Here is a 19,946-nt window from a genome sequence, read left to right on the forward strand (position 1 = left end):
ACTACACAACCCATTAGGGGGATCTGAGCAGATTGACAAACTGATCTCAAAAGTTGAAAAAATAACACAGAAAACCCATCAAACACCACCAAAGTGTGCTGCAAAGGGTCAAAAGAGAGAAAGTTACAAAAACTGCAAATGACAAGTTGCACATTCAGTAACGGAAGATGAGGTTCGGTTCGGTTCAGTGTTGGAAAGCTCATCGTGATACGGAAGGCAAAAGTTGGCCGTCGGATGTGAAGAGATGAGCGCCAAGTGCCACGTGATGAATGAACATTGTGTTGAAACAGTTGTTAGTTTTTTGGCCATCCAAGTGTGACTGTAACTTCTCACAATTAGTCTTTTCCACTTTTTTGTCTACTTTCGTTCAGTTAATCTTGTGCTGGTGCACTGACTGAGGTAAAATTTCGATCATTTTTTTAAACGAAGAAAAGTGCTGCCGAGAGTCGAGAAGAAAAAAAATAAAACGAAAGATTGGATAAGTGCATGTCCGAGCAAGAGTCGTGAAAGAATCCTTGTTGCAAGTGTTTTTTTTTTTTTTACTTCTTGCTGCAACACGGACGACATCGGGAACAGCTAGTTGTACCGTTGTTTGATTAATCATCCTGTTTGTACCCTGTTCCAACGAGAAATCGGAAAGAAGCTTCCATCTGTAACTGGATTATTACCTTTCAGCAAAATTACCTCTAAATATAGGTCATCGTCAAACTGCCTATCAACATCAGAATTAGCAGCAGGTCGCCTCTGTCGGTGAACCCGGAAATTACGAAATAATATGAAGGTAAGTAAAGAATGCGAAAGTTTGGACCGTACAACTGTATAAAACTTTCGATTGATTTCGGATTGGCAATCAGCTAAGGCTTTTTTACTTGAGTGATATTTTCATTTTATGTTTTCTTGAAAACCCATTTTTTTACTAGCCACATGAATGTAAAATGAAAAGAAACATGGAATGAATCATTTAAGTTGATCGCGGTAATATTTCATCAAAAATATGTTACATTCAATATAAACGAAGTAAATAACATCTAATTTTAAAATTTGATTCTAAAATATTTAATTGAGATATATTTTCTTTAAAAATTACCTTACGATTGCAATGATGCAGTTTTTCAAAGTTTTTGTCATCTCATGGCATTGGCGTATTTAATGTTTATCTTGACATCAGTGCTGATTCCGGCAGTGCTTCGAGAGTAGTGTGTGCGTATGTGTCTCACGTTTCACATCTCAATTCAACGACCCAAAGACTCTGTCATCAACCAACGAACCCAACTTTGCCACCACAACCACCTCAGGAAGTTCGTGTCGAACATATTTTGTGCCGACAGTTTTCTTCGATTAACACATAGACAGTCGTTCGGTGGAGACAACTCTTTCTGCTCTGCCCGTTGCGTTGCGTTCGTGTTGGTGATAACGTAATCGACGGTGCCACCTGGAGAGCACGTTCGATGCCAACTCACGGTCCGTCGACCTAAATGCAGCTCGGCACAACGTGTGAGGTAATACTTTTGCGAAGTGAAAAGGCCGGACTGATCAGCTGCGTATCTTCATCGGGGACAACTCTCACTGTTGACCGAGTTATCATTTTGTTGGTTGTTTGCTTTTCTTCTAGATTTTGAATGCGACCATCAAATTATATGGTTTTGTTTTAGTTTTTTGAACCACCCTCAAACCACATTTTTGGAAATTCTAGACAATCGCCAAAAGTGTTCACGTGGGTTTTTATGTCCCCTGCCATATTTTTTTTAGTTTCAATTCAACTGATCGGAAACCGGAACTGTTCGCATTCGATAAATTTATTAACAGTTCGACGTCGTCGTGCTATCTTGTCGCACCCGCCATTTCGACGTTCCGAGAAAAACGCGTTTTAATGTTTGACCTTGAATATACAAAAACGAGAGCACGCAATGTAAACAACAACAAACACGTTTTGTTTGGCTCACCATTCTGTGCATTGTCCCAAAGTTTGGTTGAAGTTGTTTGCTGGAGTCCCGAGTTATAATTATAAATGTTTACGGTAGTCTAGCTTTTACGTGCGACAAACGCATCCTGACTTTCCTGGCCTGAAATCCCTTTGGCCTTTTGTCACACTTACATCAATTTTCATGGAGTGACAAGATAGCACGACAAGATTGAAACTACTTTCATATATAAAGTGACAAAAATGCACGGAGTTTTTTCGGTTTTTGTTGAATATCTCAGGATTGAAATCGAATTTTGGGGATCTGTGACGGTCAAAAGGTGGGGCATTGTGAGCTGCACAATATGGCGTTCTTAATTCAATTTGGCCCAAAATGCACGTACGACAAGTTAGCACGATGGCGACGAGTTACTGTCGTGGATCCAAAACGTGTTTATTTTATTTACCAAAGCGGTTAATCAGTTTGTCTCGTACCGGCGAAAGCACTCTATCAAATAAAGTTTTTGGTTTGTTTTCGATTGCTGAAGATGGAATTTCAGAAAATATTGAGATTTTTTCCATCGGAGCATAGGCTGAGGTGTAAACGTGAAGATTACCTGAACAGGTGGAAATGACTAGAAAAGTTCAAGTTCTGTTATTGTCTGCAGGTCAGAACTTGTATAAAACACCCAGATTAGCTGTTATGATAACACAAAATGACAACAGAGTTTTATAAAAAAAATGTCATCCTGTTATCGAAAATTATTGAAAGAAAATCAGATAACAGAGAAAAAAATGTTCCCGGAATTAATGAGATATGATTTTCGTATTAGTAAATAACTGATTTTGATATTGTTTTCTTATTTTTAGTTTTTTAAAAACAAAATTTTAATATATAAAATCTTCTATATAAATAAAAAATTTCGACAGTTTTGTTCGAACGCGAATGTGCTATTTGTTGCGTTGGGTTCGTATAAGTCCAAGGAAGGTTTAAACGCTAACTAATTAATACTTTGGCCACTCTGGAACCGATTCCGGAGCATCGGCAAATTGTATGGTTTATGTTACGTAAAATCAAATTTTGATCACAGGAGGCTATAATAAGCAAAAAAGTAAAAAAACGTCAACAAACAAAAAAAAAAAGGCAGAACGAAGTTTGTCGGGTAAGGCTTGTATATATATATATATTGCTTGGTTTCAATAAAATATTGCTTTTTTTAAATCTGAATGAATGATAAAATGGCTCTCACAAGTCGTAGCTTCAACCAATCAGGCTAATATTTGGGGGAAAGGTGTATCTACTGGATACACGTCCGCCATAATAGTGGCTTTGGTTATGGACACTTCCTTGAAAAGATATTCATTAATGTTTGATTCTGCGGTGTAAAAGTATATTTTGGACAAAATTTACGTTTTCGCTCGTCTGCTGCCATTGACACCAAAACTAATATCTCTTCGATTTTTTTTCGACATCTCATAGGAAATGAGTTGGGCTACAATAATGTCTTTTCATCAGGTTCGATCAAAATTAAGAATAAACCCAGAATCCAGGGCTGTCTCATTGTTCCACACTCCTTTCAGTCTATGGGTAACAATGAGTCACTTTGATTTTTCTTCATTGAACTTTTCAAAATCTATGTAAATCTTTCAAAACATTAATTGTAAGTGATTTTTTGGCATATTTATTGAGTTTAAACTTCATTTTAAAAACAATATAAAGTTATTTGGTATTAATATATAAAATTTTTTAGCATTGCGTGGCCGAATGGTTACGCTGTCCGCTTTGTAAGCGGATGATTCTGGGTTCGATTCCCATCTGCTGCAACCTTCCATCAGATGAGGAAGTAAAATGTCGGTCCCGGCCTTGGTTGTTAGGCCGTTAAGTCATTCCAGGTGTAGGAGTCGTCTTCATGCCATAAGTACAAACAACACACCAAACCAAGCCTACTCCGGTGGAATCGCTGGCGGCGGTTGGACTCGCAATCCAAAGGTCGTCAGTTCAAACACTGGAGTGGAAGGTTCCTTGGAGTAGAAAGAGGTTTGGGTGCTCTCCCCATTCAAGCCTTCGGACTCCTAGGTTCGAGCAGAAACTTGCAATAGAGACCACAAAAGACCCGGGGGTCGTTAATGTGGATGGTTTGATTTTTTGATTGATATGAATTTTACGACGAATTTTGCCTTCCCCACTGAGGTAAGGCTATAATCCTGCTCTAAAAATGAACTTCGTATAAAAACGTCATAGACCCACCTTCATGTATACATATCGACTCAGAATCGAAAACTGAACAAATGTCTGTGTGTATGTGTGTGTGTATGTGTGTGTGTATGTATGTATGTGAACAACAAACTAGCTCATGTTTCTCGGCACTGGCTGAACCGATTTGACCCGAACTTGTTGCACTTGGTTTAGGGTCCCATAGATCGAGTTTTATACAGATTGAAGTTTCGATAAGTAGTTCAAAAGTTATGTATAAAAATGTGTTTTCACATATATTTGGATCTCACTTAACTGTATGTAAACTATGTCCGGGTCCATCATCCGACCCATCGTTGGTTAGGTAATTAAAAGGCCTTTCTAATGAGTCCAAAACATTGAAGATCTGGCAACCCTGTCTCAAGATATTGTGTGGCCGGAAATCCACTTGGGAAATCACCCACCACGGAGCACCGACGCTGTTGCACATCTTACCTGTGAGTCTGTCTGAATACGAATGCCCTTCGGCATCCGATCGTCGTCGTCGGGAGACCGTTGGTCGACATAGAGATAGCGTTGTAGTCTGGCCAATGCTATGTCGACTCAACATATAGTCTGGCGGACGAAGATACGCATCAACCCACACATCTCCCTTCCTTTCTCAAGAAAAAAAACACAAAAAAAAGTTCTAGTCATAATTTATTTTCCTTCACTCAACAGCCTGGTGCTTTCCGTCTTGGCCATCAAAACTCTTCCTCAACCGCACGGATATAATCCGAGAGGTGTGAGGGGATCTTCACTGTTCTTCTCGGCCGCTGTTGATCAATCTCCTTTACTTCCTGATCATGACACCCCAGCTCGTCGGAACGTTGGGCCTCTTGGATGATCGGTCGGGGTTCTCGCCACTGCTGAACCTTTTTGGTTTGTGTAACATGGCGTCTGAGCTGGCGGCCATCCGGATCACAGACAACCAGACTGCCGTTACGCTCCTCCATTACCGTGTAGCGTTTAGGATCAAACCGAGTTTCTCCCTTCGCCTTTGACTGGCGCTCGATCAAGACCGCATCCCCTGGTTTGACTGTACTCCGTTTAGCTCCACGGCGTGTGTCTTCCCGTGTCTTGGATTTTATCTTCGCCTCGTGATCCCTGGCGTCGAACACCAAATCATCATGTTCCGTCCTACCGCGGAGAAGTAACGGCAGACCGCGCTTGATTTTGCGACCACTGAAGACCTCTTCGGGTGGTACTTTGGTGACTGTGTGGTCCGCGGCGTTGTATGCTTGTACCGTTGCTTGAAGCTCCTTCCGGTAATCGCTACCCGTAGAAAGTGCAGTCGACATGGCTTTGTTCACGTTCTTCATGAAGCATTCTACAAGGCCATTCTGTTGTGGAAAAAACGGCGTAGAGAATACGGTCTGGATACCTCGTTCAGAGCAGTAGTTCGCATAATCCTCTCCATTAAATGGTGGGCCATTGTCGGATTTCATGGCCCGTGGGAAACCTTCTCTACCGAAGATCGCGTCTAGTACTGTCCGTGTGTGTTCGAATCCAGTCGACTTAACAGGGTAAGCCATCGCATAGCGGGATCTAAGATCAATGATGACCAAGATCAATATCCCACCAAGCCTTGCGTATGGCCCGTTGAAGTCAACAGCCACGGTATCCCAAACGGCCTTTGGAGCGAATGAGCGCTGCATGGGCGTTGGCTTCTCAGGTCGTCCGTTAACCGCGCAAGTCGAGCACGACTTGACCCACTTCTCCGCATCTCCAGCCATCCCAGGCCACCACACGCGTTTGCGCAGGATGCTCTTGAATTTTGCTTCAAGGGATGTCCTGCGTGCGCCACTTCTAGGGCTGATTCACGAAGGTTCGCTGGAAGCACCGCACAACCATTTTTGCTCAACATTCCATCACTGTAGTGAAGATCGCTCGCGATGGCTTTAAATCTTAACAACTCGTTCGACCACTTCCCTGAGGCCAGCGAGTCAATCACCTGAAAAAGAATCACAGTTTTGAATGATACCTTACTAAATTGAATTTGGCCTCCGTGGAAAAGTACCTTTTGCAGGGTGTCATCTTTTGCAGTACACTCCTTGATCTCGTCCTCAGTCAGGAATTCCACTCTGTTCAGCTCGAGTTGGCACACCTCCCAAGAGTTCGCCCTCTCATCAAATTCGTCGTCCTCTCCCTGGTACAGCCTTGACGAGGGGTCCGCAATATTGTCACGTCCCTTAACGAATTGAACTTGGTATCGGTACGGACTGAGCCGTAGCGCCCAGCCATCGGCCCTTGTCAGCGCTCTCTTCGATTCCTCACGTGGCCGGTCGAGTATGAAAGACATTCCTTGTGCATCTGTCCGTAGAACGAAATGTCTTCCCAGCAAGAAATAAGAGAAATGCTCCACCGCCCATATTGCTCCCAACGCCTCTCGCTGATTCTGTGCGTACTTTCTTTCAGTTGGAGAAAGGGCCTTAGACGCAAAACTGATAATCCGGGGTGTCGAATTATCGTTTTCTGGGACTAGTACAGCACCAAGAGCGTATGGTGAAGCGTCCGTGTACAGGATGGTTTTGTCGCAGTCAGAGAAGTATCCCAGCGAAAGCGTCGATTGAATTATGTTCTCCTTCACCGCCTCGAATGCGGTCTGCTGTTCTTCGCCCCAATGCCACTTGTTGTCGTTGACCACCGCCCACAGGGGGCCGGACATCCCGGCGAAGTTCTTTATATACGGGCTTACGAAAGAGGCGAGCCCCAGGAAACTCCGCAGTTCAGATGCTGTCGATGGCTGTCTGAATTTCTGGATGCTGCTGATCTTGGATTGCTCGATGTTGAACCCTTTCGCGCTCAACTCATGACCCAGAAACGTGACTTGCGTCTGGTCAAACTTGCACTTGGCAGTGTTGAGCGTAAGATTGTTCGCTCGTAGTATCTTCAAGACCTCTGCGGTAGTTTTCCGCAACTCGTCAATCGTTTTAGCGAAAATCAGAAGATCATCAATGTAAATGATGATATTCTTGACGTCCTTGAAGATTCGTACCATCTCGCGTTGGAAAATTTCTGGCGCAGCATTCACACCGAACATTAGTCTGCAGAAACGAAACATGCCACTCTCCGATAGGAACGTCGTCAGATCACGTGAGTCCTCGCACAGTTCAAGATGATAGTAGGCGCTTTGTAGGTCAAGTTTTGTGAAGTATTCAGCACCATGCAGCTTTACTCATTTCGTCCATCAGCGGTAAGCGGAAATACTCCCGGAGGACCGCTTTGTTTGGTGCTCGCATGTTGACGACCAGGCGGAAATCGTCTTGTCCTTTCGGGACCGCCGACATACCGCTTATCCACTGTGGGGCTGAAGTCACCTTTTCTATTATTCCTTGTCGCTCCATCTCTGCAAGTCTCTGTCGTGCTTTGTCGCGATACGCAGCTGGGATGTTGTAGTAGGCGTTGCGCACAGGCGGTACAGATCTGTCAACACTAAAGCTTATCTTCACTCCTGGCATTTTTGGGAACTGATCCGGATTCTCGCAGCTGTTTATTGCACATCCCACCTTCAGCAGATTCAGGTCGCTGGCCGTTTCTCTACCAAGCAGTGAACGCCTCCCTTCTTCAACCACCAGGAACTCGGCCTCGATCGCAGCTTTGTTGGGTCCGCAAACTTCGATTGTTGCCTTGAAACTTCGGTCTACTCTCATGGGCTTGTTGGACGCATAAGCTTGCAAGTTCCTGTCGTTTGTGCATTTTGCCGGGGTCAGTTCAATCTCCCCTCGTTCAAACTGCTTCTCCAGAACCGACCAGTCTGCACCGCCCACGACATTAGCGTCAGAACCGGAATCGATGAGGAATTTTATGGGGTGGGACGAGCCAATGCGGCAGTCAACAAGTACGTCCTGGAGTGAAAGCGCGTTGACTTGCTGAAGAGGAGAATTCAATCAAGAAAAAAAACAAATCGTTTGTCTTGCACTGAAGTGACATTGTATTCAAATCAATCTTAATTTAAACGAAGTTTACCTGATCCTTCTTCTTTGCAGCTCGCTCTCCCGTGGTGCGCCCTGCGTCCTCAACCGAGTACGCCTCACGTTGGTGGCAGGCAATCGCAAAATGCCCAACCGTGCCGCAAGCGAAACATGTCCTTCCGGCCGCTGGGCAGTCTTCTCCCTCATTGTGAATCTGTTTCCAGCATCTGCTACATCTGCTACGGCGTCTGATTGGCGCCCTTGACTGATTGTTCATGGATCTTCCCTGGTTGAAACGGGCTCCACCTTGGTTGAACTGCGACCGTCCCTGGTTAAACGTTGAGTCTTCCTGCTTGAAACGTTTCATCGGCCTACGTTGGTCTTCGTACTTCCGCTTGGATGGACCTCGATGTTCTTGAGGCTTGTCGATCGCGAAAACGTTCGTGTCGGGTGTTGCCGGTGGACGTTCATCACGGAAGGCTTCGGCGCGAGTCGCTGAAGTCACGATGTTGTTCGTGTCCAGGCCATATGTGCGTGCTGCCTTTTTCAGCTCTTGGTTCCGGAGTCCTCTCATTAGCTGAGCTCGCACGAAACGGTCCTCGCTTTCTCGGCCACCTGGGTAATCGCACAATCGTACCTTTTCCGCCAGCCGCGCGTGAAAATAGATGGCTGCCTCCCCCTCCTGTTGCACCATGTTGGTGAACTCCTCATGTTCAGCTGCTGGGTCCGTAAGTGATTTGAGGTATCTCCCAACGTTGTCCACGAACTCTTCGTAACATCTATCACTGTCCAGGTCCGGGAGCAGCTGTGCTGCGCGGGTGATGCTCTTCAACTGGGATCCCATAGACACGAGAAGTAGCTCGGCACGTCGTCTTGAGCTTTTTACACTAGAGAGCGTTGCAGCCATCTCAAAATCCTCAATAAACAGGGTCCAGGCCTCCCACATCTTTGTAGCGGGAACGTCTTTAGGAAACGCTCTGATATTATCCCAACGAAGTGCGGCCTCCGACGGCGTTGCAGGAAGGGTACCAGCGGTGCTGCCCCGGAAGCCGTCACCCGATGATCCATCGTTCCGAGGTTCTTCTCGCTGAGAAATCGAGCCATGAGTTTTCCCAACTGGGGTGACCGGAGCACCGTACACGGCGACTGTAAGATTCCCCTCTGCCGGAACCGGTGGGTCATCCTGGTTGACCGCATCCGCCGCCGGACTACCGCCAAGCGTGCTACTGCGAGTTTGACTCAGCTCCTTGATAATATCTTCCAGCTGACGCACCCTGGCATTCAACTCTGCTTGAACCTGTTGGGCTGTCTCCCACGGAGTGTCGTAGTGAGCATATGGATCGACCTCCCGGGGTTCACCCGAACCGTGGTCGGGACGACGACTGCGATCGAAGAGGGCCTGGTTCGGCGCCCGCACGAACTTTCCAACGTCGTGGTCATCCTCGCGGTCAGGTGATACTGACGGTGCGCGAACGTACCTTCCAGGTGCGTACATCTCTACGAATCTGTTGATAATAGAAAAACAAACCGTCGTCATTTCAGCCGTGTCGTTGAAGTTGCCAAGACCGAACCAACAGTCTTCCTATTTTTCTGCCAAATTGTGTTAAACGTAACAAAAGCAGTAGGCTCAAAACACTGGTACTTTACCACGCGTCAACCTCAAACACTTTTTAGGCGACTGTGTCAACAAGACTCAAACATCTCTATTAGAGAAATCTCAAGCTCTCACCAATACTACCAAAGCTCCGCTTTGACTGTTGAAGAGCAAGCAGCCGTTTGGTGGTTCGAGCAACGGCACACACATTTGAGTGGTTGTCAAAGCTTCGCTTTGTTCGTGGTTCTCAAACTTCACAAAATACTGTTCGATGCGCGATCTTAGCCCTCTTGTACACACATACGTTCAAGCGGTTCTCAAACTTCGCTTCTTTTGACCCGATTTTTTTTAAACTTCACGAAGAGCCGTTCGGTGGTCCTCGCGACCTCACCTCTACGGCGGGCACACATTCAAGCGGTTCTCGAACCTCGCTTTTTTTTTTCGTGGTTCTCAAACCTCACGAGTTGATGTTTGGTGGTCCGCGTGACCTCACCATCCCAGCACACACACATCCAAGCGGTTCTCAAACTTCGCTTTTCCCTCGTGGTTCACGAACCTCACGAGAAGCTCTCACCTTCTCAGCACCCACACATCCAAGCGTTGAGCGATTTTTTTTTGCCAGAAAGGTAAAAAAAAATCCATTACACTTTCGCTGTTCAATAGAGCTTCTGGAACATTTGAATTCATCCACACCACGCGCTTGTTTGTCCACAATGCCGCCATTTTGAAAAAAAATCTCTTGGCAAAATTTGGTTTATTCCACTTACCCCGCGCGTGGGTGATTTCCCGCGTGATAGTTTTTAAAAGGAAAACGCCGAAGAATAATCTTTGCGGTTTAAATTACTATTTAAACCACCTGTCACGGTCGCCAAAATGTGTAGCCGGAAATCCACTTGGGAAATCACCCACCACGGAGCACCGACGCTGTTGCACATCTTACCTGTGAGTCTGTCTGAATACGAATGCCCTTCGGCATCCGATCGTCGTCGTCGGGAGACCGTTGGTCGACATAGAGATAGCGTTGTAGTCTGGCCAATGCTATGTCGACTCAACATATAGTCTGGCGGACGAAGATACGCGTCAACCCACACAGATATAGCCCCTTAAGTGATATTGATGTACTTTTTTGAAGCCGGATCTCACTTAAATGTATGTAAACTATGTCCGGATCCACTATTCGACCTATTGTTGGTTAACTTATCAAAAAAACTTTCCAATGAGTCCAAAAATCGAAGATCTGGCAACCCTGTCTCGAGATATGGCCACTTAAGTGATATTTATGTACTTTTTTGAAGCCGGATCTCACTTAAATGTATGTAAACTATGTCCGGATCCACCATCCGACCCATTGTTGGTTAGGTTATCAAAAGACCATTCCAACGAGTCTAAAACATTGAAGATCTGGCAGCCCTGTCTCGAGATATGGCCACTTAAGTGATATTGATGTACTTTTTTGAAGCCGGATCTCACTTTAATGTATGTAAACTTTGCCCGGCTCCACTATCCGACCTATTGTTGGTTAACTTATCAAAAGAACTTTCCAACGAGTCCAAAACATTGAAAATCTGACAACCCTGTCTCGAGATATGGCCACTTAAGTGATATTGATGTACTTTTTTGATGCCGGATCTCACTTAAATGTATGTAAACTATGTCCGGATCCACCATCCAACCCATTGTTGGTTAGGTTATCAAAAGACCTTTCCAACGAGTCTAAAACATTGAAGATCTGGCAACCCTGTCTCGAGATAAAGCCCCTTAAGTGATATTGATGTACTTTTTTGAAGTCGGATCGCACTTAAATGTATGTAAACTATGTACGGATCCACTATCTGACCCATTGTTGGTTAGGTTATCAAAAGACCTTTCCAACGAGTGCAAAACATTGAAGATCTGGCAACCCTGTCTCGAGATATGGCCATATTGATATTGATGTACTTTTTTGAAGCCGGATCTCACTTAAATGTATGTAAACTATGTCCGGGTCCATCATCCGACCCATTGTTGGTTAGGTTATCAAAAGACCTTTTCAACGAGTGCAAAACATCGAAGATCTGGCAACCCTGGCCACTTAATTGATATCGATGTACTTTTTGGAAGCCGGATCTAAAAAATAGATGAAACTTGTGTACAGCCATTGTTGTGAGGAAGGCTCCAACCACATAGGTGGATTAAGTTAGTTTTTTTATTAAAGTTTAAAGTTGACAAAATTGCTTCAAGGGATTACATATATGTAAATTGACAGAATAGTCAGAGGTTGGTGTGAGCACACACTTAATGTTATTTAAAATCTGTTTTCAGGGCATTAAAATATATAATGTGAATTAGCATCGCCTATAAAAAAATACTTTTAATTACTTTTTGAACTATAGAATAATATTTATGGTGATCCTGATACTATTTAGCTGTATTTTAAACCTTCAAATAAGAAAAAAAAAACTGTTATGGTGCAAATTTTACAATCACGTGGTAGCTGTTTGACATGTGGCGTCGCGGTGTTCATCAAACATTCATAGCATGCTAAGGAAAATTTGATGCTTTTCTGGGGAAAACCGTTGTTTCCGAAAACCCCGGATGTATTGCCGTTGAGCTCGATGGGGGTTGAACGAATCGACCTGGTCTCTTAGGAAAAATTGTTCTCCAGATGATTCCGCTCATTTCTGGCCATCCTAGAAGTTTCTACCTATTTTCCCCAGGCCTGTAGGAGTGAATGAACGAAAATTCAAAATTTCCCATAGTAAATCCCATGTAAACTTGAACTCGCTTGAGACAAGACAGTTTTCAACCAAATGAGCTGAAATTTGGCGTGAGAGTCCTTTTCGGTATGCCTTACAAGGGGAACCACATCAGAACTTGATCTGAGAACTTTTAAAAACCCGTACCCACCCTAATATACATATTCATTTATTAACAAAACAATTTGCAGACATTTGGTTGTATCATTGCCGAGACATAGCTATTTCAATAAAGCAGTTTCAAAAAACGAGTGCCACGATATCTTAACACTACCTTTACCAAATCGGCTCAACATTTTGGTGAAGACTCGTTAAACCGGTACTGTGTGCATGACGAAGGCCGATTAAAAAAAACTTATTAAAAAAATTCAAAAATATTTTTGTGTTTTCCATGTCAAAAATCTTCAATTTTTGATTTTTTGTATTTTTTAATAAGCTAAATTTCAAAATCGGGCTCCGTCATGCACACGAGGTATGTCTTGAGAGTCTAAACTCCGAATTTCAGCCAATTGGGTCCATCCCATCTTTAGATATCATGGGACCCGTAAATGAACTCGGTGTTTCGAGAAAAAACGTTCAAAAAGTTTGACAGTCCGCTTTGCGCACGGCAAAATCTTCATGAAACTTTCAGGAGTAATTTAAAATCATCTTTTTAGTGGATTCAACGAATTTTCTGTAATTTGAATTTTTGTGATTTTCTTCATGTACGTAACCCCTTAATATGTTCAAGGCAAGTCACCTGTAATGTTGTTGTCGTTGATTTTATTGGGGGAACTTTAACCCTTTGGGTCTTTCGCTCCCGTTGGTAAAAATTAAATAAAATTTGTTATTCTAGGCCTAACAAACACGATTGTGTTTTGTGGTGATGCTCGGTCCGTTATGCTCGATGTCCGTATTGATCGCCGTAGCTGTTGCCGATTGAGGTAACCGCCGCTTGTTGTCCTAGCAGCACCTCCAACGCTGGGCTTGCTGTGCCGTCTCCTTGCTTCTTCCCTAGGAACAGGGGGTTAAACCCCCTTTTTGCGTCCTCTTCCAGCGGTAAACCGGGAGCCCGGGGTGTTCCCTATTCCACTCCTCCAAAGACTTGTGGTTAGGGGGGCCCCGAGTCTACCGGACTTCCCGTGGGTTCTTCTTGACTGATAATCTCTCAGGCACCCCGGAAGAGCCGATAGTTTGTCCCTGTTCCACGCCTCCAAGACTTGTGGTCAAGGGCGCCCCGGGACTTCCGGGTGCGACAGTGGTACGCCTTCGGGTCCATTACTCAGTGCTCGTAAAATTTTCGTAAAATTATTCATGGTCAAGATAATGTCCTTGATGGAATTTGTCAATATTTTTCCATATTTCTAATCATATTAACCAAAATAAAAAATAATAATGAAAAAAAAAAATAATAATCCACAATAATATAATTACGGAAAACTGGTCAAAATTTATCCATAATTACAGTAAAATTTTACAATAAATTTTAATAACATATTATGTAATGAGTGCTGCTTGCTTTTTTTTAAGTTGGAATATCACATGAATAACACGATTAATGATTGATTGATTTTACATATTTCATACATTGAGTTGTTATTGTCTTACTCTCTCATAATATCTGTTCCATAACAATGTTTAGACCAAGTGCTGAAAATGTTATTATTTTTTCTTCTCATTATCGTGATTTTTTGATAACAAAATTAGATATTTTAACAAGACTTGTTATTGAAATGACCAACCTGCTCGAGTACAGACTGTCTAGGGGAAATAGACTGGTCGATGCAAATTAAATAGGCACTGACAATGTATGTATTGAGCTTGCAACACTGCCAGTACTGCTGGTCGTAAAGGGCGTTTGGTGTTTAATTTGTTGTAGTGAAGGTGGGTGTGGGAAATTCATTTTCCAAGTGATTTTATTTTGAGATTAAAACGTTTTCTGAGCTGCATGTGATTTAAAAGCAATTTGATTCTGCTTCCATATCTCCATTGCAAAACAAAATATAAAAACATGCCATAAACAGAATTTTCAGTGAGGAATGCACAAAATGATTGAGAATTTTCTCAATGGTAACTAATATTGAAGACCACAATTATGCAATAATAAGCTCCATTGTCGTCTTTCAAAGCATCATAAAAATCCGGAAACCAGCAGCACTCCAACGGCACTTCTAATTAGGTGTACAAACGATAAAGTGCCATCATTACTGCTATCCCGCTATGCGATAGCTACTTATCAATTTCCACAGATCCTCCTTGTTAGGGACGACTAAGTCGTTTGCGGTATCTCACAAGAATACCACCCCCAGGCTAGGCACACGCTTCGACGGAGCTCCCTTCGTCCGGCAAGCACTCCAGGACAAGGACATTTCTGGTGAGGTAGACTTTCGCGTGCTTCGCAAATCCGCCCTGGGGAGAGATATGACATTGATCTTTATTTGGCAGGAATCTTCGCCTCTTCGGTTGGCGAATTCCGGGAACGAAATTTATCCTAAGGATCATATCTTTATAATAAATATAAATAATATTGATTGAATTAAACTATGAAATTTGAAATTATGTCTGAAACATTTTTGAACCAGCTTTCCCAGAACTTATAAAAAAAATATTTTTATAAAGTCACGATTTTAAAGAGAATTTCCTCAGGCCCAGCCTCAATAGGGATCGAGATTCACATATCAAAAAGCTGCCGAAGAAACGTAGTCCTACCTCTGTAAGAGAGGAAAAAATGACGAGCATGCAAATGAGCTCACAAACTCTTGAAGGAACTTTTCCATGCTGCTCGACAACAAAGTCTGTGTGAACGATTGAGGTGGTGGCGACGTGTTTGCTCGACAGGATCTCATTTGTATAATATTCAGATTGGCCCCGGATTTGAATCGGAAATAGTTCATTGACAGTGGGGGTTGGCTAGAGAGGAAGTCATCGTCGGACTAGAAATGAGCCTGCGATGAGTCGGTGTGACTTTTCCGGCCGCTTGAACTGATTTATTTTGCAAACTTGATGATGACACCCTCCTGAGAGTGGTGCCGCGGGGGACAGATGGTGGTGAAAATTGATTTGCTGATGGAAGTGAAACAGGCCTGGCCATAACTCAAAACGATGAGCAATTGCGTGCCAGGAATGATGAAAAGTTTACTGTGGTAGAAGTTGAAAGCGGTGGTTGTTGAACTTTGTCGTAAATTTTTAAATGATAGATTAACTTCAGGGACTTCCAGATGGTCTTGGAAAATTATTTAAACCAAATAATAAGCATCATGATAGTGGTCAAAAAGTTTAAATTCAATATACTTGGAAATTGTGATAGAAGAAGTCTTTACTGATTTTTCTACAAAACTAAATAAGTATGACAATCAATTTGCAGGTTTATTTTAAATATTTGCAAACATAGGATGAGTTGTGTTACGAATGTTGAAATAACTCCTTCAAATCTTGGAATGAGATGTCAAAAACCGATGAAATTTTTACAAGTGGAAGCGGAAGTTTGTATAATTCCATTTAAGTCACAAAAACAATGTTGCGATTCTCCGTAGTTCAATTATCCGAGATTCTTATTGAAGTTAAAATTGTTTGTATTTATGGTTTTCTTATTCATTAAGTCAAATTCGAGTTCAGTTACCGTTAACTTTGCAGCATTTTCTTTCTTTTTTGAACACAGCGCCTGAATACAAAACTGTTTTTTCGTGATGCAGTCATCCAAAGATGCGATTATCAGAAGTATTTTTTTGTGGGGAATTCGGATAATCTAGTCTGGACTGATAAATCTTTACTCATGTGTTTATTGTTTTCGATTATTATGCGAATTATTCAATATCTATAATTCAAAATAATATGATTAGGCTATTTAATGAGTCCTAATTCAATATTTTCACATAATTAGTTTTTCTTTAAAATAAGTAAATTTTATTTCAAAGCCAATAAATCTGCTAATGGTATTTGTCTCAATTTGCAATCGATATTTATGTCTTTGACGCTCCATTAAGTTTGAATTAACCAGTTGACCGGTCCCGGAACCCAGTCCAGTTGACCCAAAAGTTTCAACGTCTGCCACAGATTTAGTTGGTATTAAATTCCTCTACCGTCGTTCACGGGATCGCTTCTTCGCCGTAAATTTCTTCTCCGCTGAGAAATATCTTCCCGCAAAACGAGCAAAAGATTCTCTTTAAATTTATCGGGTAATTGCTTTTTTACACTGTTGAGCACTTTTATCGTCCATTTCGTACAGCCAGCCAAATTAGCATCCTTCCAATCCAGGAAAAAGGACCTTCCATGGGCTATACAAAGTATCAGCTTCTGGTGGGGTATTTGCGCAGCAAACATCAAAGATTACGTCCAATATAAACGGGATTTAAAACATCGCGGAATGAGCTTCCGGCGGGAATTCATTGGCCACGCGGGAAAGCGCCAAGGAATTTGATGATGATTTATTTAATTATGCTGGTGATGGTGGATGGTGTATGGAGTGGTGTTTGGGATGGTGGGGGAAACAGCAACACAGTGCCTGGAATTGTTGAATGGCCAATTCAATGATGGAGGTATTTCTGAGTTCTGTTTGTTTATCAATTAAGGACGAGTCGGCGAGTTTGATATGCTGTGCAATGTTTGATTTTTATTATGACGAGAAGTCTGCCACTTTGGAATATTGAAGCGTGACCATTCGGAAAATGAATTTTGTGTTGTTTAATTGAAACCTGTTGTGGATTATCTTATATTACAATTTCAAATGACTTTCGAGTTGTAATGAGATATGATTTCAATCGCAGATGTTATGCTTTGACAGATTTAAATTTATTACGAAAATTATGCTTTTCTGTGATTTTATAGCAATAGATTTTGACTTATTTGAAACTGTGCAACAGGTCAAGGCATTTTTGGGCACTCATCTTGTTTATACAATTTTAAAAAATATGATTTGCACAAAAACATGCAACAGAACTCGAAATAGCTTTAGTGAAAATAAATAAGGTTTTGCTGACAAGTGTCGATCAATGATTTTCAATTATATCATTATGAAACCAAAAAGCATTCCAGTAATTTAGTGGGCAAATCAATACAAGTCCAACCCATGCCCAACTAAGATGTTACCCAACTTCTCCTGCGTGCAACTTAAGCTTCCCATCGACCAAAACCGGCCACAGTCAGTATTGGCGCGCAGCCTTGAAACCAACCCGACTGGTTCTCCGATCGTGGAAACATCTTCCTGCTCCAAGTATTATAGCTGGGGCACACGAAATTTTATGGCTATTCGAGTACCTGCGATTGCAAAACACTTCAAAACCACTTTCTCCAACGTCAAGAGGCCAAGCTTCAAATCAAAGCTCGCTAAGTGGTAAGGAAACCTTCCGCGTGTGTGTACCCGTGGTTTGTACACTTGTACTATTGGGGATGCCCCCCTTGACAGTGCCAGGAGTGCCCATAGTAGGCGATGCCGCACCGTCGATGGTTATCACGCGTAGCCACGCATTGGGCTTCCGACTAGCTGGCCATGGCAGAGAAATTATATCATAACTTACAGTGGGCTGAAGTGTTCTTGTTATTTTTTATGAAAATTATACTGTTTAGAATTTTGATTCCTTTGTATTATTTTCGGAAAGGGCAAAAAACGCAATACGAAATACCCAGGCTCAACTCGAGGGGAAGCATGAAGTTTGGGGTCCTCAGAAACATTTTTTTTTTTTTAATATTTATGCAGGACCAAATGGTTTTTCTTCCGAATTAGTATGGAGAAATACGGCGGTTCGTTGCTCTTGCATACAACCAAAAAATTGCACGCAATATGTGAGAGTAGCGAAAAGCACTTATTCTACATACAAACCTTGGAGAAAAACCATTCTGGCCTGTCTAAACATTGTTGAAATATCAAAGTGCACGTGTTTCTGGGGACCTCAAACTTCATGTTCCCCCTCGAATTGAGTCCGAAATTTTGTCTGCAGAAATTTTGTTGGTCGGTGTTACTCATCTGATTGCCTTTTTGAATTAAAAAATCTGTTCTACCTGTCTACCTGATTTCCCAGAAGCTTGTGAATCTAGAAAACGATGCGCTTTTGTATCGATTCTCAGAATGCAGGATAAATAACACCACATTGTGTCGTTTCAGTTTATTCAGTTGCTATTAGTATTAATTTCTATAGTTAAGTTATTTATAAATTAATCACTTTCCAAATGTTTGTACATTGTTAAACTAAATTCAAAGTTCAATTTAAATGTTTTTTTTATATTTTCAAATATCATTACAGTTTTCCCAAGCGAAAAACATTTATCTTTAACTTTTCCATTGATATGTATCGTACACATTCAAAATGATGTCAATTCTCAGGAGTTTTTCCCTTTTTCTTGCAACAATGCATGCAAACGATTCAGGTGCAGAAAAATATACTGAGAAACTTGCACCACAAATGCTACTTAGTTCACCTGACAGAATCTGATTTTTATTCAAATTGCTTCTGGGTATTGAAATGTAGCAGATGTGTACTGAATCGCATTCTTTGCCAGGATTCAATTACATCTGATTGAATAAAGATGATTGGAAATCTTCTCAACGATAGCAAATGCAGATGATGGGTTGGGAAATAAATTATTTTGAGATCTTTGTAAGTAAAATTAACATTTTTTGTAAGTGAAAATACAAACGGAGCATGATGATCGCAATGAACATTTAAACAGAAATCAAGTTTCATCAGGAGCACGTCCAACTCTGTTTAACCAAATCACCTTCATTCAGGAGACAAATTTCACGAGAGAAAAAACTACGTTTTATTAGATTTCCTTTGCCTTCTGTTTGTTTGCAGGCTATTAGTTTAAAACTCGCTTACTTTTTTTAAAAGGTCCTATGTGCATAGGAAACCTATGGCGCATTTATTGTTTTGAAAAAGTACGCTAGAAAAGCAAGCTGTCGCCACCTGGCGCAAAGAAACCCCAATGGGGATAAAGGTACTAAAGTCCCCCGTCATACTACCACTCGTGGGATGAATAAAACATGATGGCTTTAGCATAGTTTGTGGGTAACATCAACGTAAAGCTGTTCCACGCACCCCAAAAAGGATTGTTTTGCGGTGATTTTGAGGTGAGAAAAGCTTTTTTTAAGATTTTGTTTCAAATTAACTTCAGGGTGAGCGTTACTTATCGTTTCAATCTCTGCAAGTCGATACAATCGGTTTTAGCAGGATTTATCGGAGTCTGATTGAATTGAAATTCAATGTGGTCTGGCAAGATTTTTTAAACATGACATTGTGCTTCACATTTTTCAAATCGTTTGGTATTGTCATGAAAATACCTTCGTCCACAATACGACACGCAATCAACAAATGGCCCAATCAGAACATGGTCACTTTTATGTTTTTGCCATGAAATTCAATATTCGCGAAAACGATTAGTACTTATGATACAGTGGCGTCCATTTTTTGGTTCAAAGGATTGGGTTTTCATCAAGTGGGTGCTCTGTTTGAACAATTGAATATAATCTGAGTACATTGCTCTAAAAGAAATGAAGAAACATAAAAAGATGTAAATTTACTCATTTTAGAGACTTTATTAATATTTTTTCGGTGCTATTTTTACGAAAAATTGCAAAATTTTAAGGCATGTACCGAGC

At 41.9% G+C, this 19,946-nt stretch overlaps 1 protein-coding gene across 1 annotated transcript in view; it reads left to right on the forward strand.

The window, feature by feature from the left end:
- Positions 1 to 19,946, forward strand: part of LOC119765184 (serine-rich adhesin for platelets) — a 48,452-nt gene that overhangs the window by 3,527 nt on the left and 24,979 nt on the right. Inside the window, 1 exon segment of the mRNA XM_038248547.1 lies at positions 372 to 781. Coding sequence (XP_038104475.1) covers positions 776 to 781 — 6 coding nt within the window. The 5' untranslated portion in view covers positions 372 to 775.

Source organism: Culex quinquefasciatus, chromosome 1 (assembly GCF_015732765.1).
Source record: "Culex quinquefasciatus strain JHB chromosome 1, VPISU_Cqui_1.0_pri_paternal, whole genome shotgun sequence".
In the NCBI taxonomy this organism is placed as follows: Eukaryota; Metazoa; Arthropoda; class Insecta; order Diptera; family Culicidae; genus Culex; species Culex quinquefasciatus.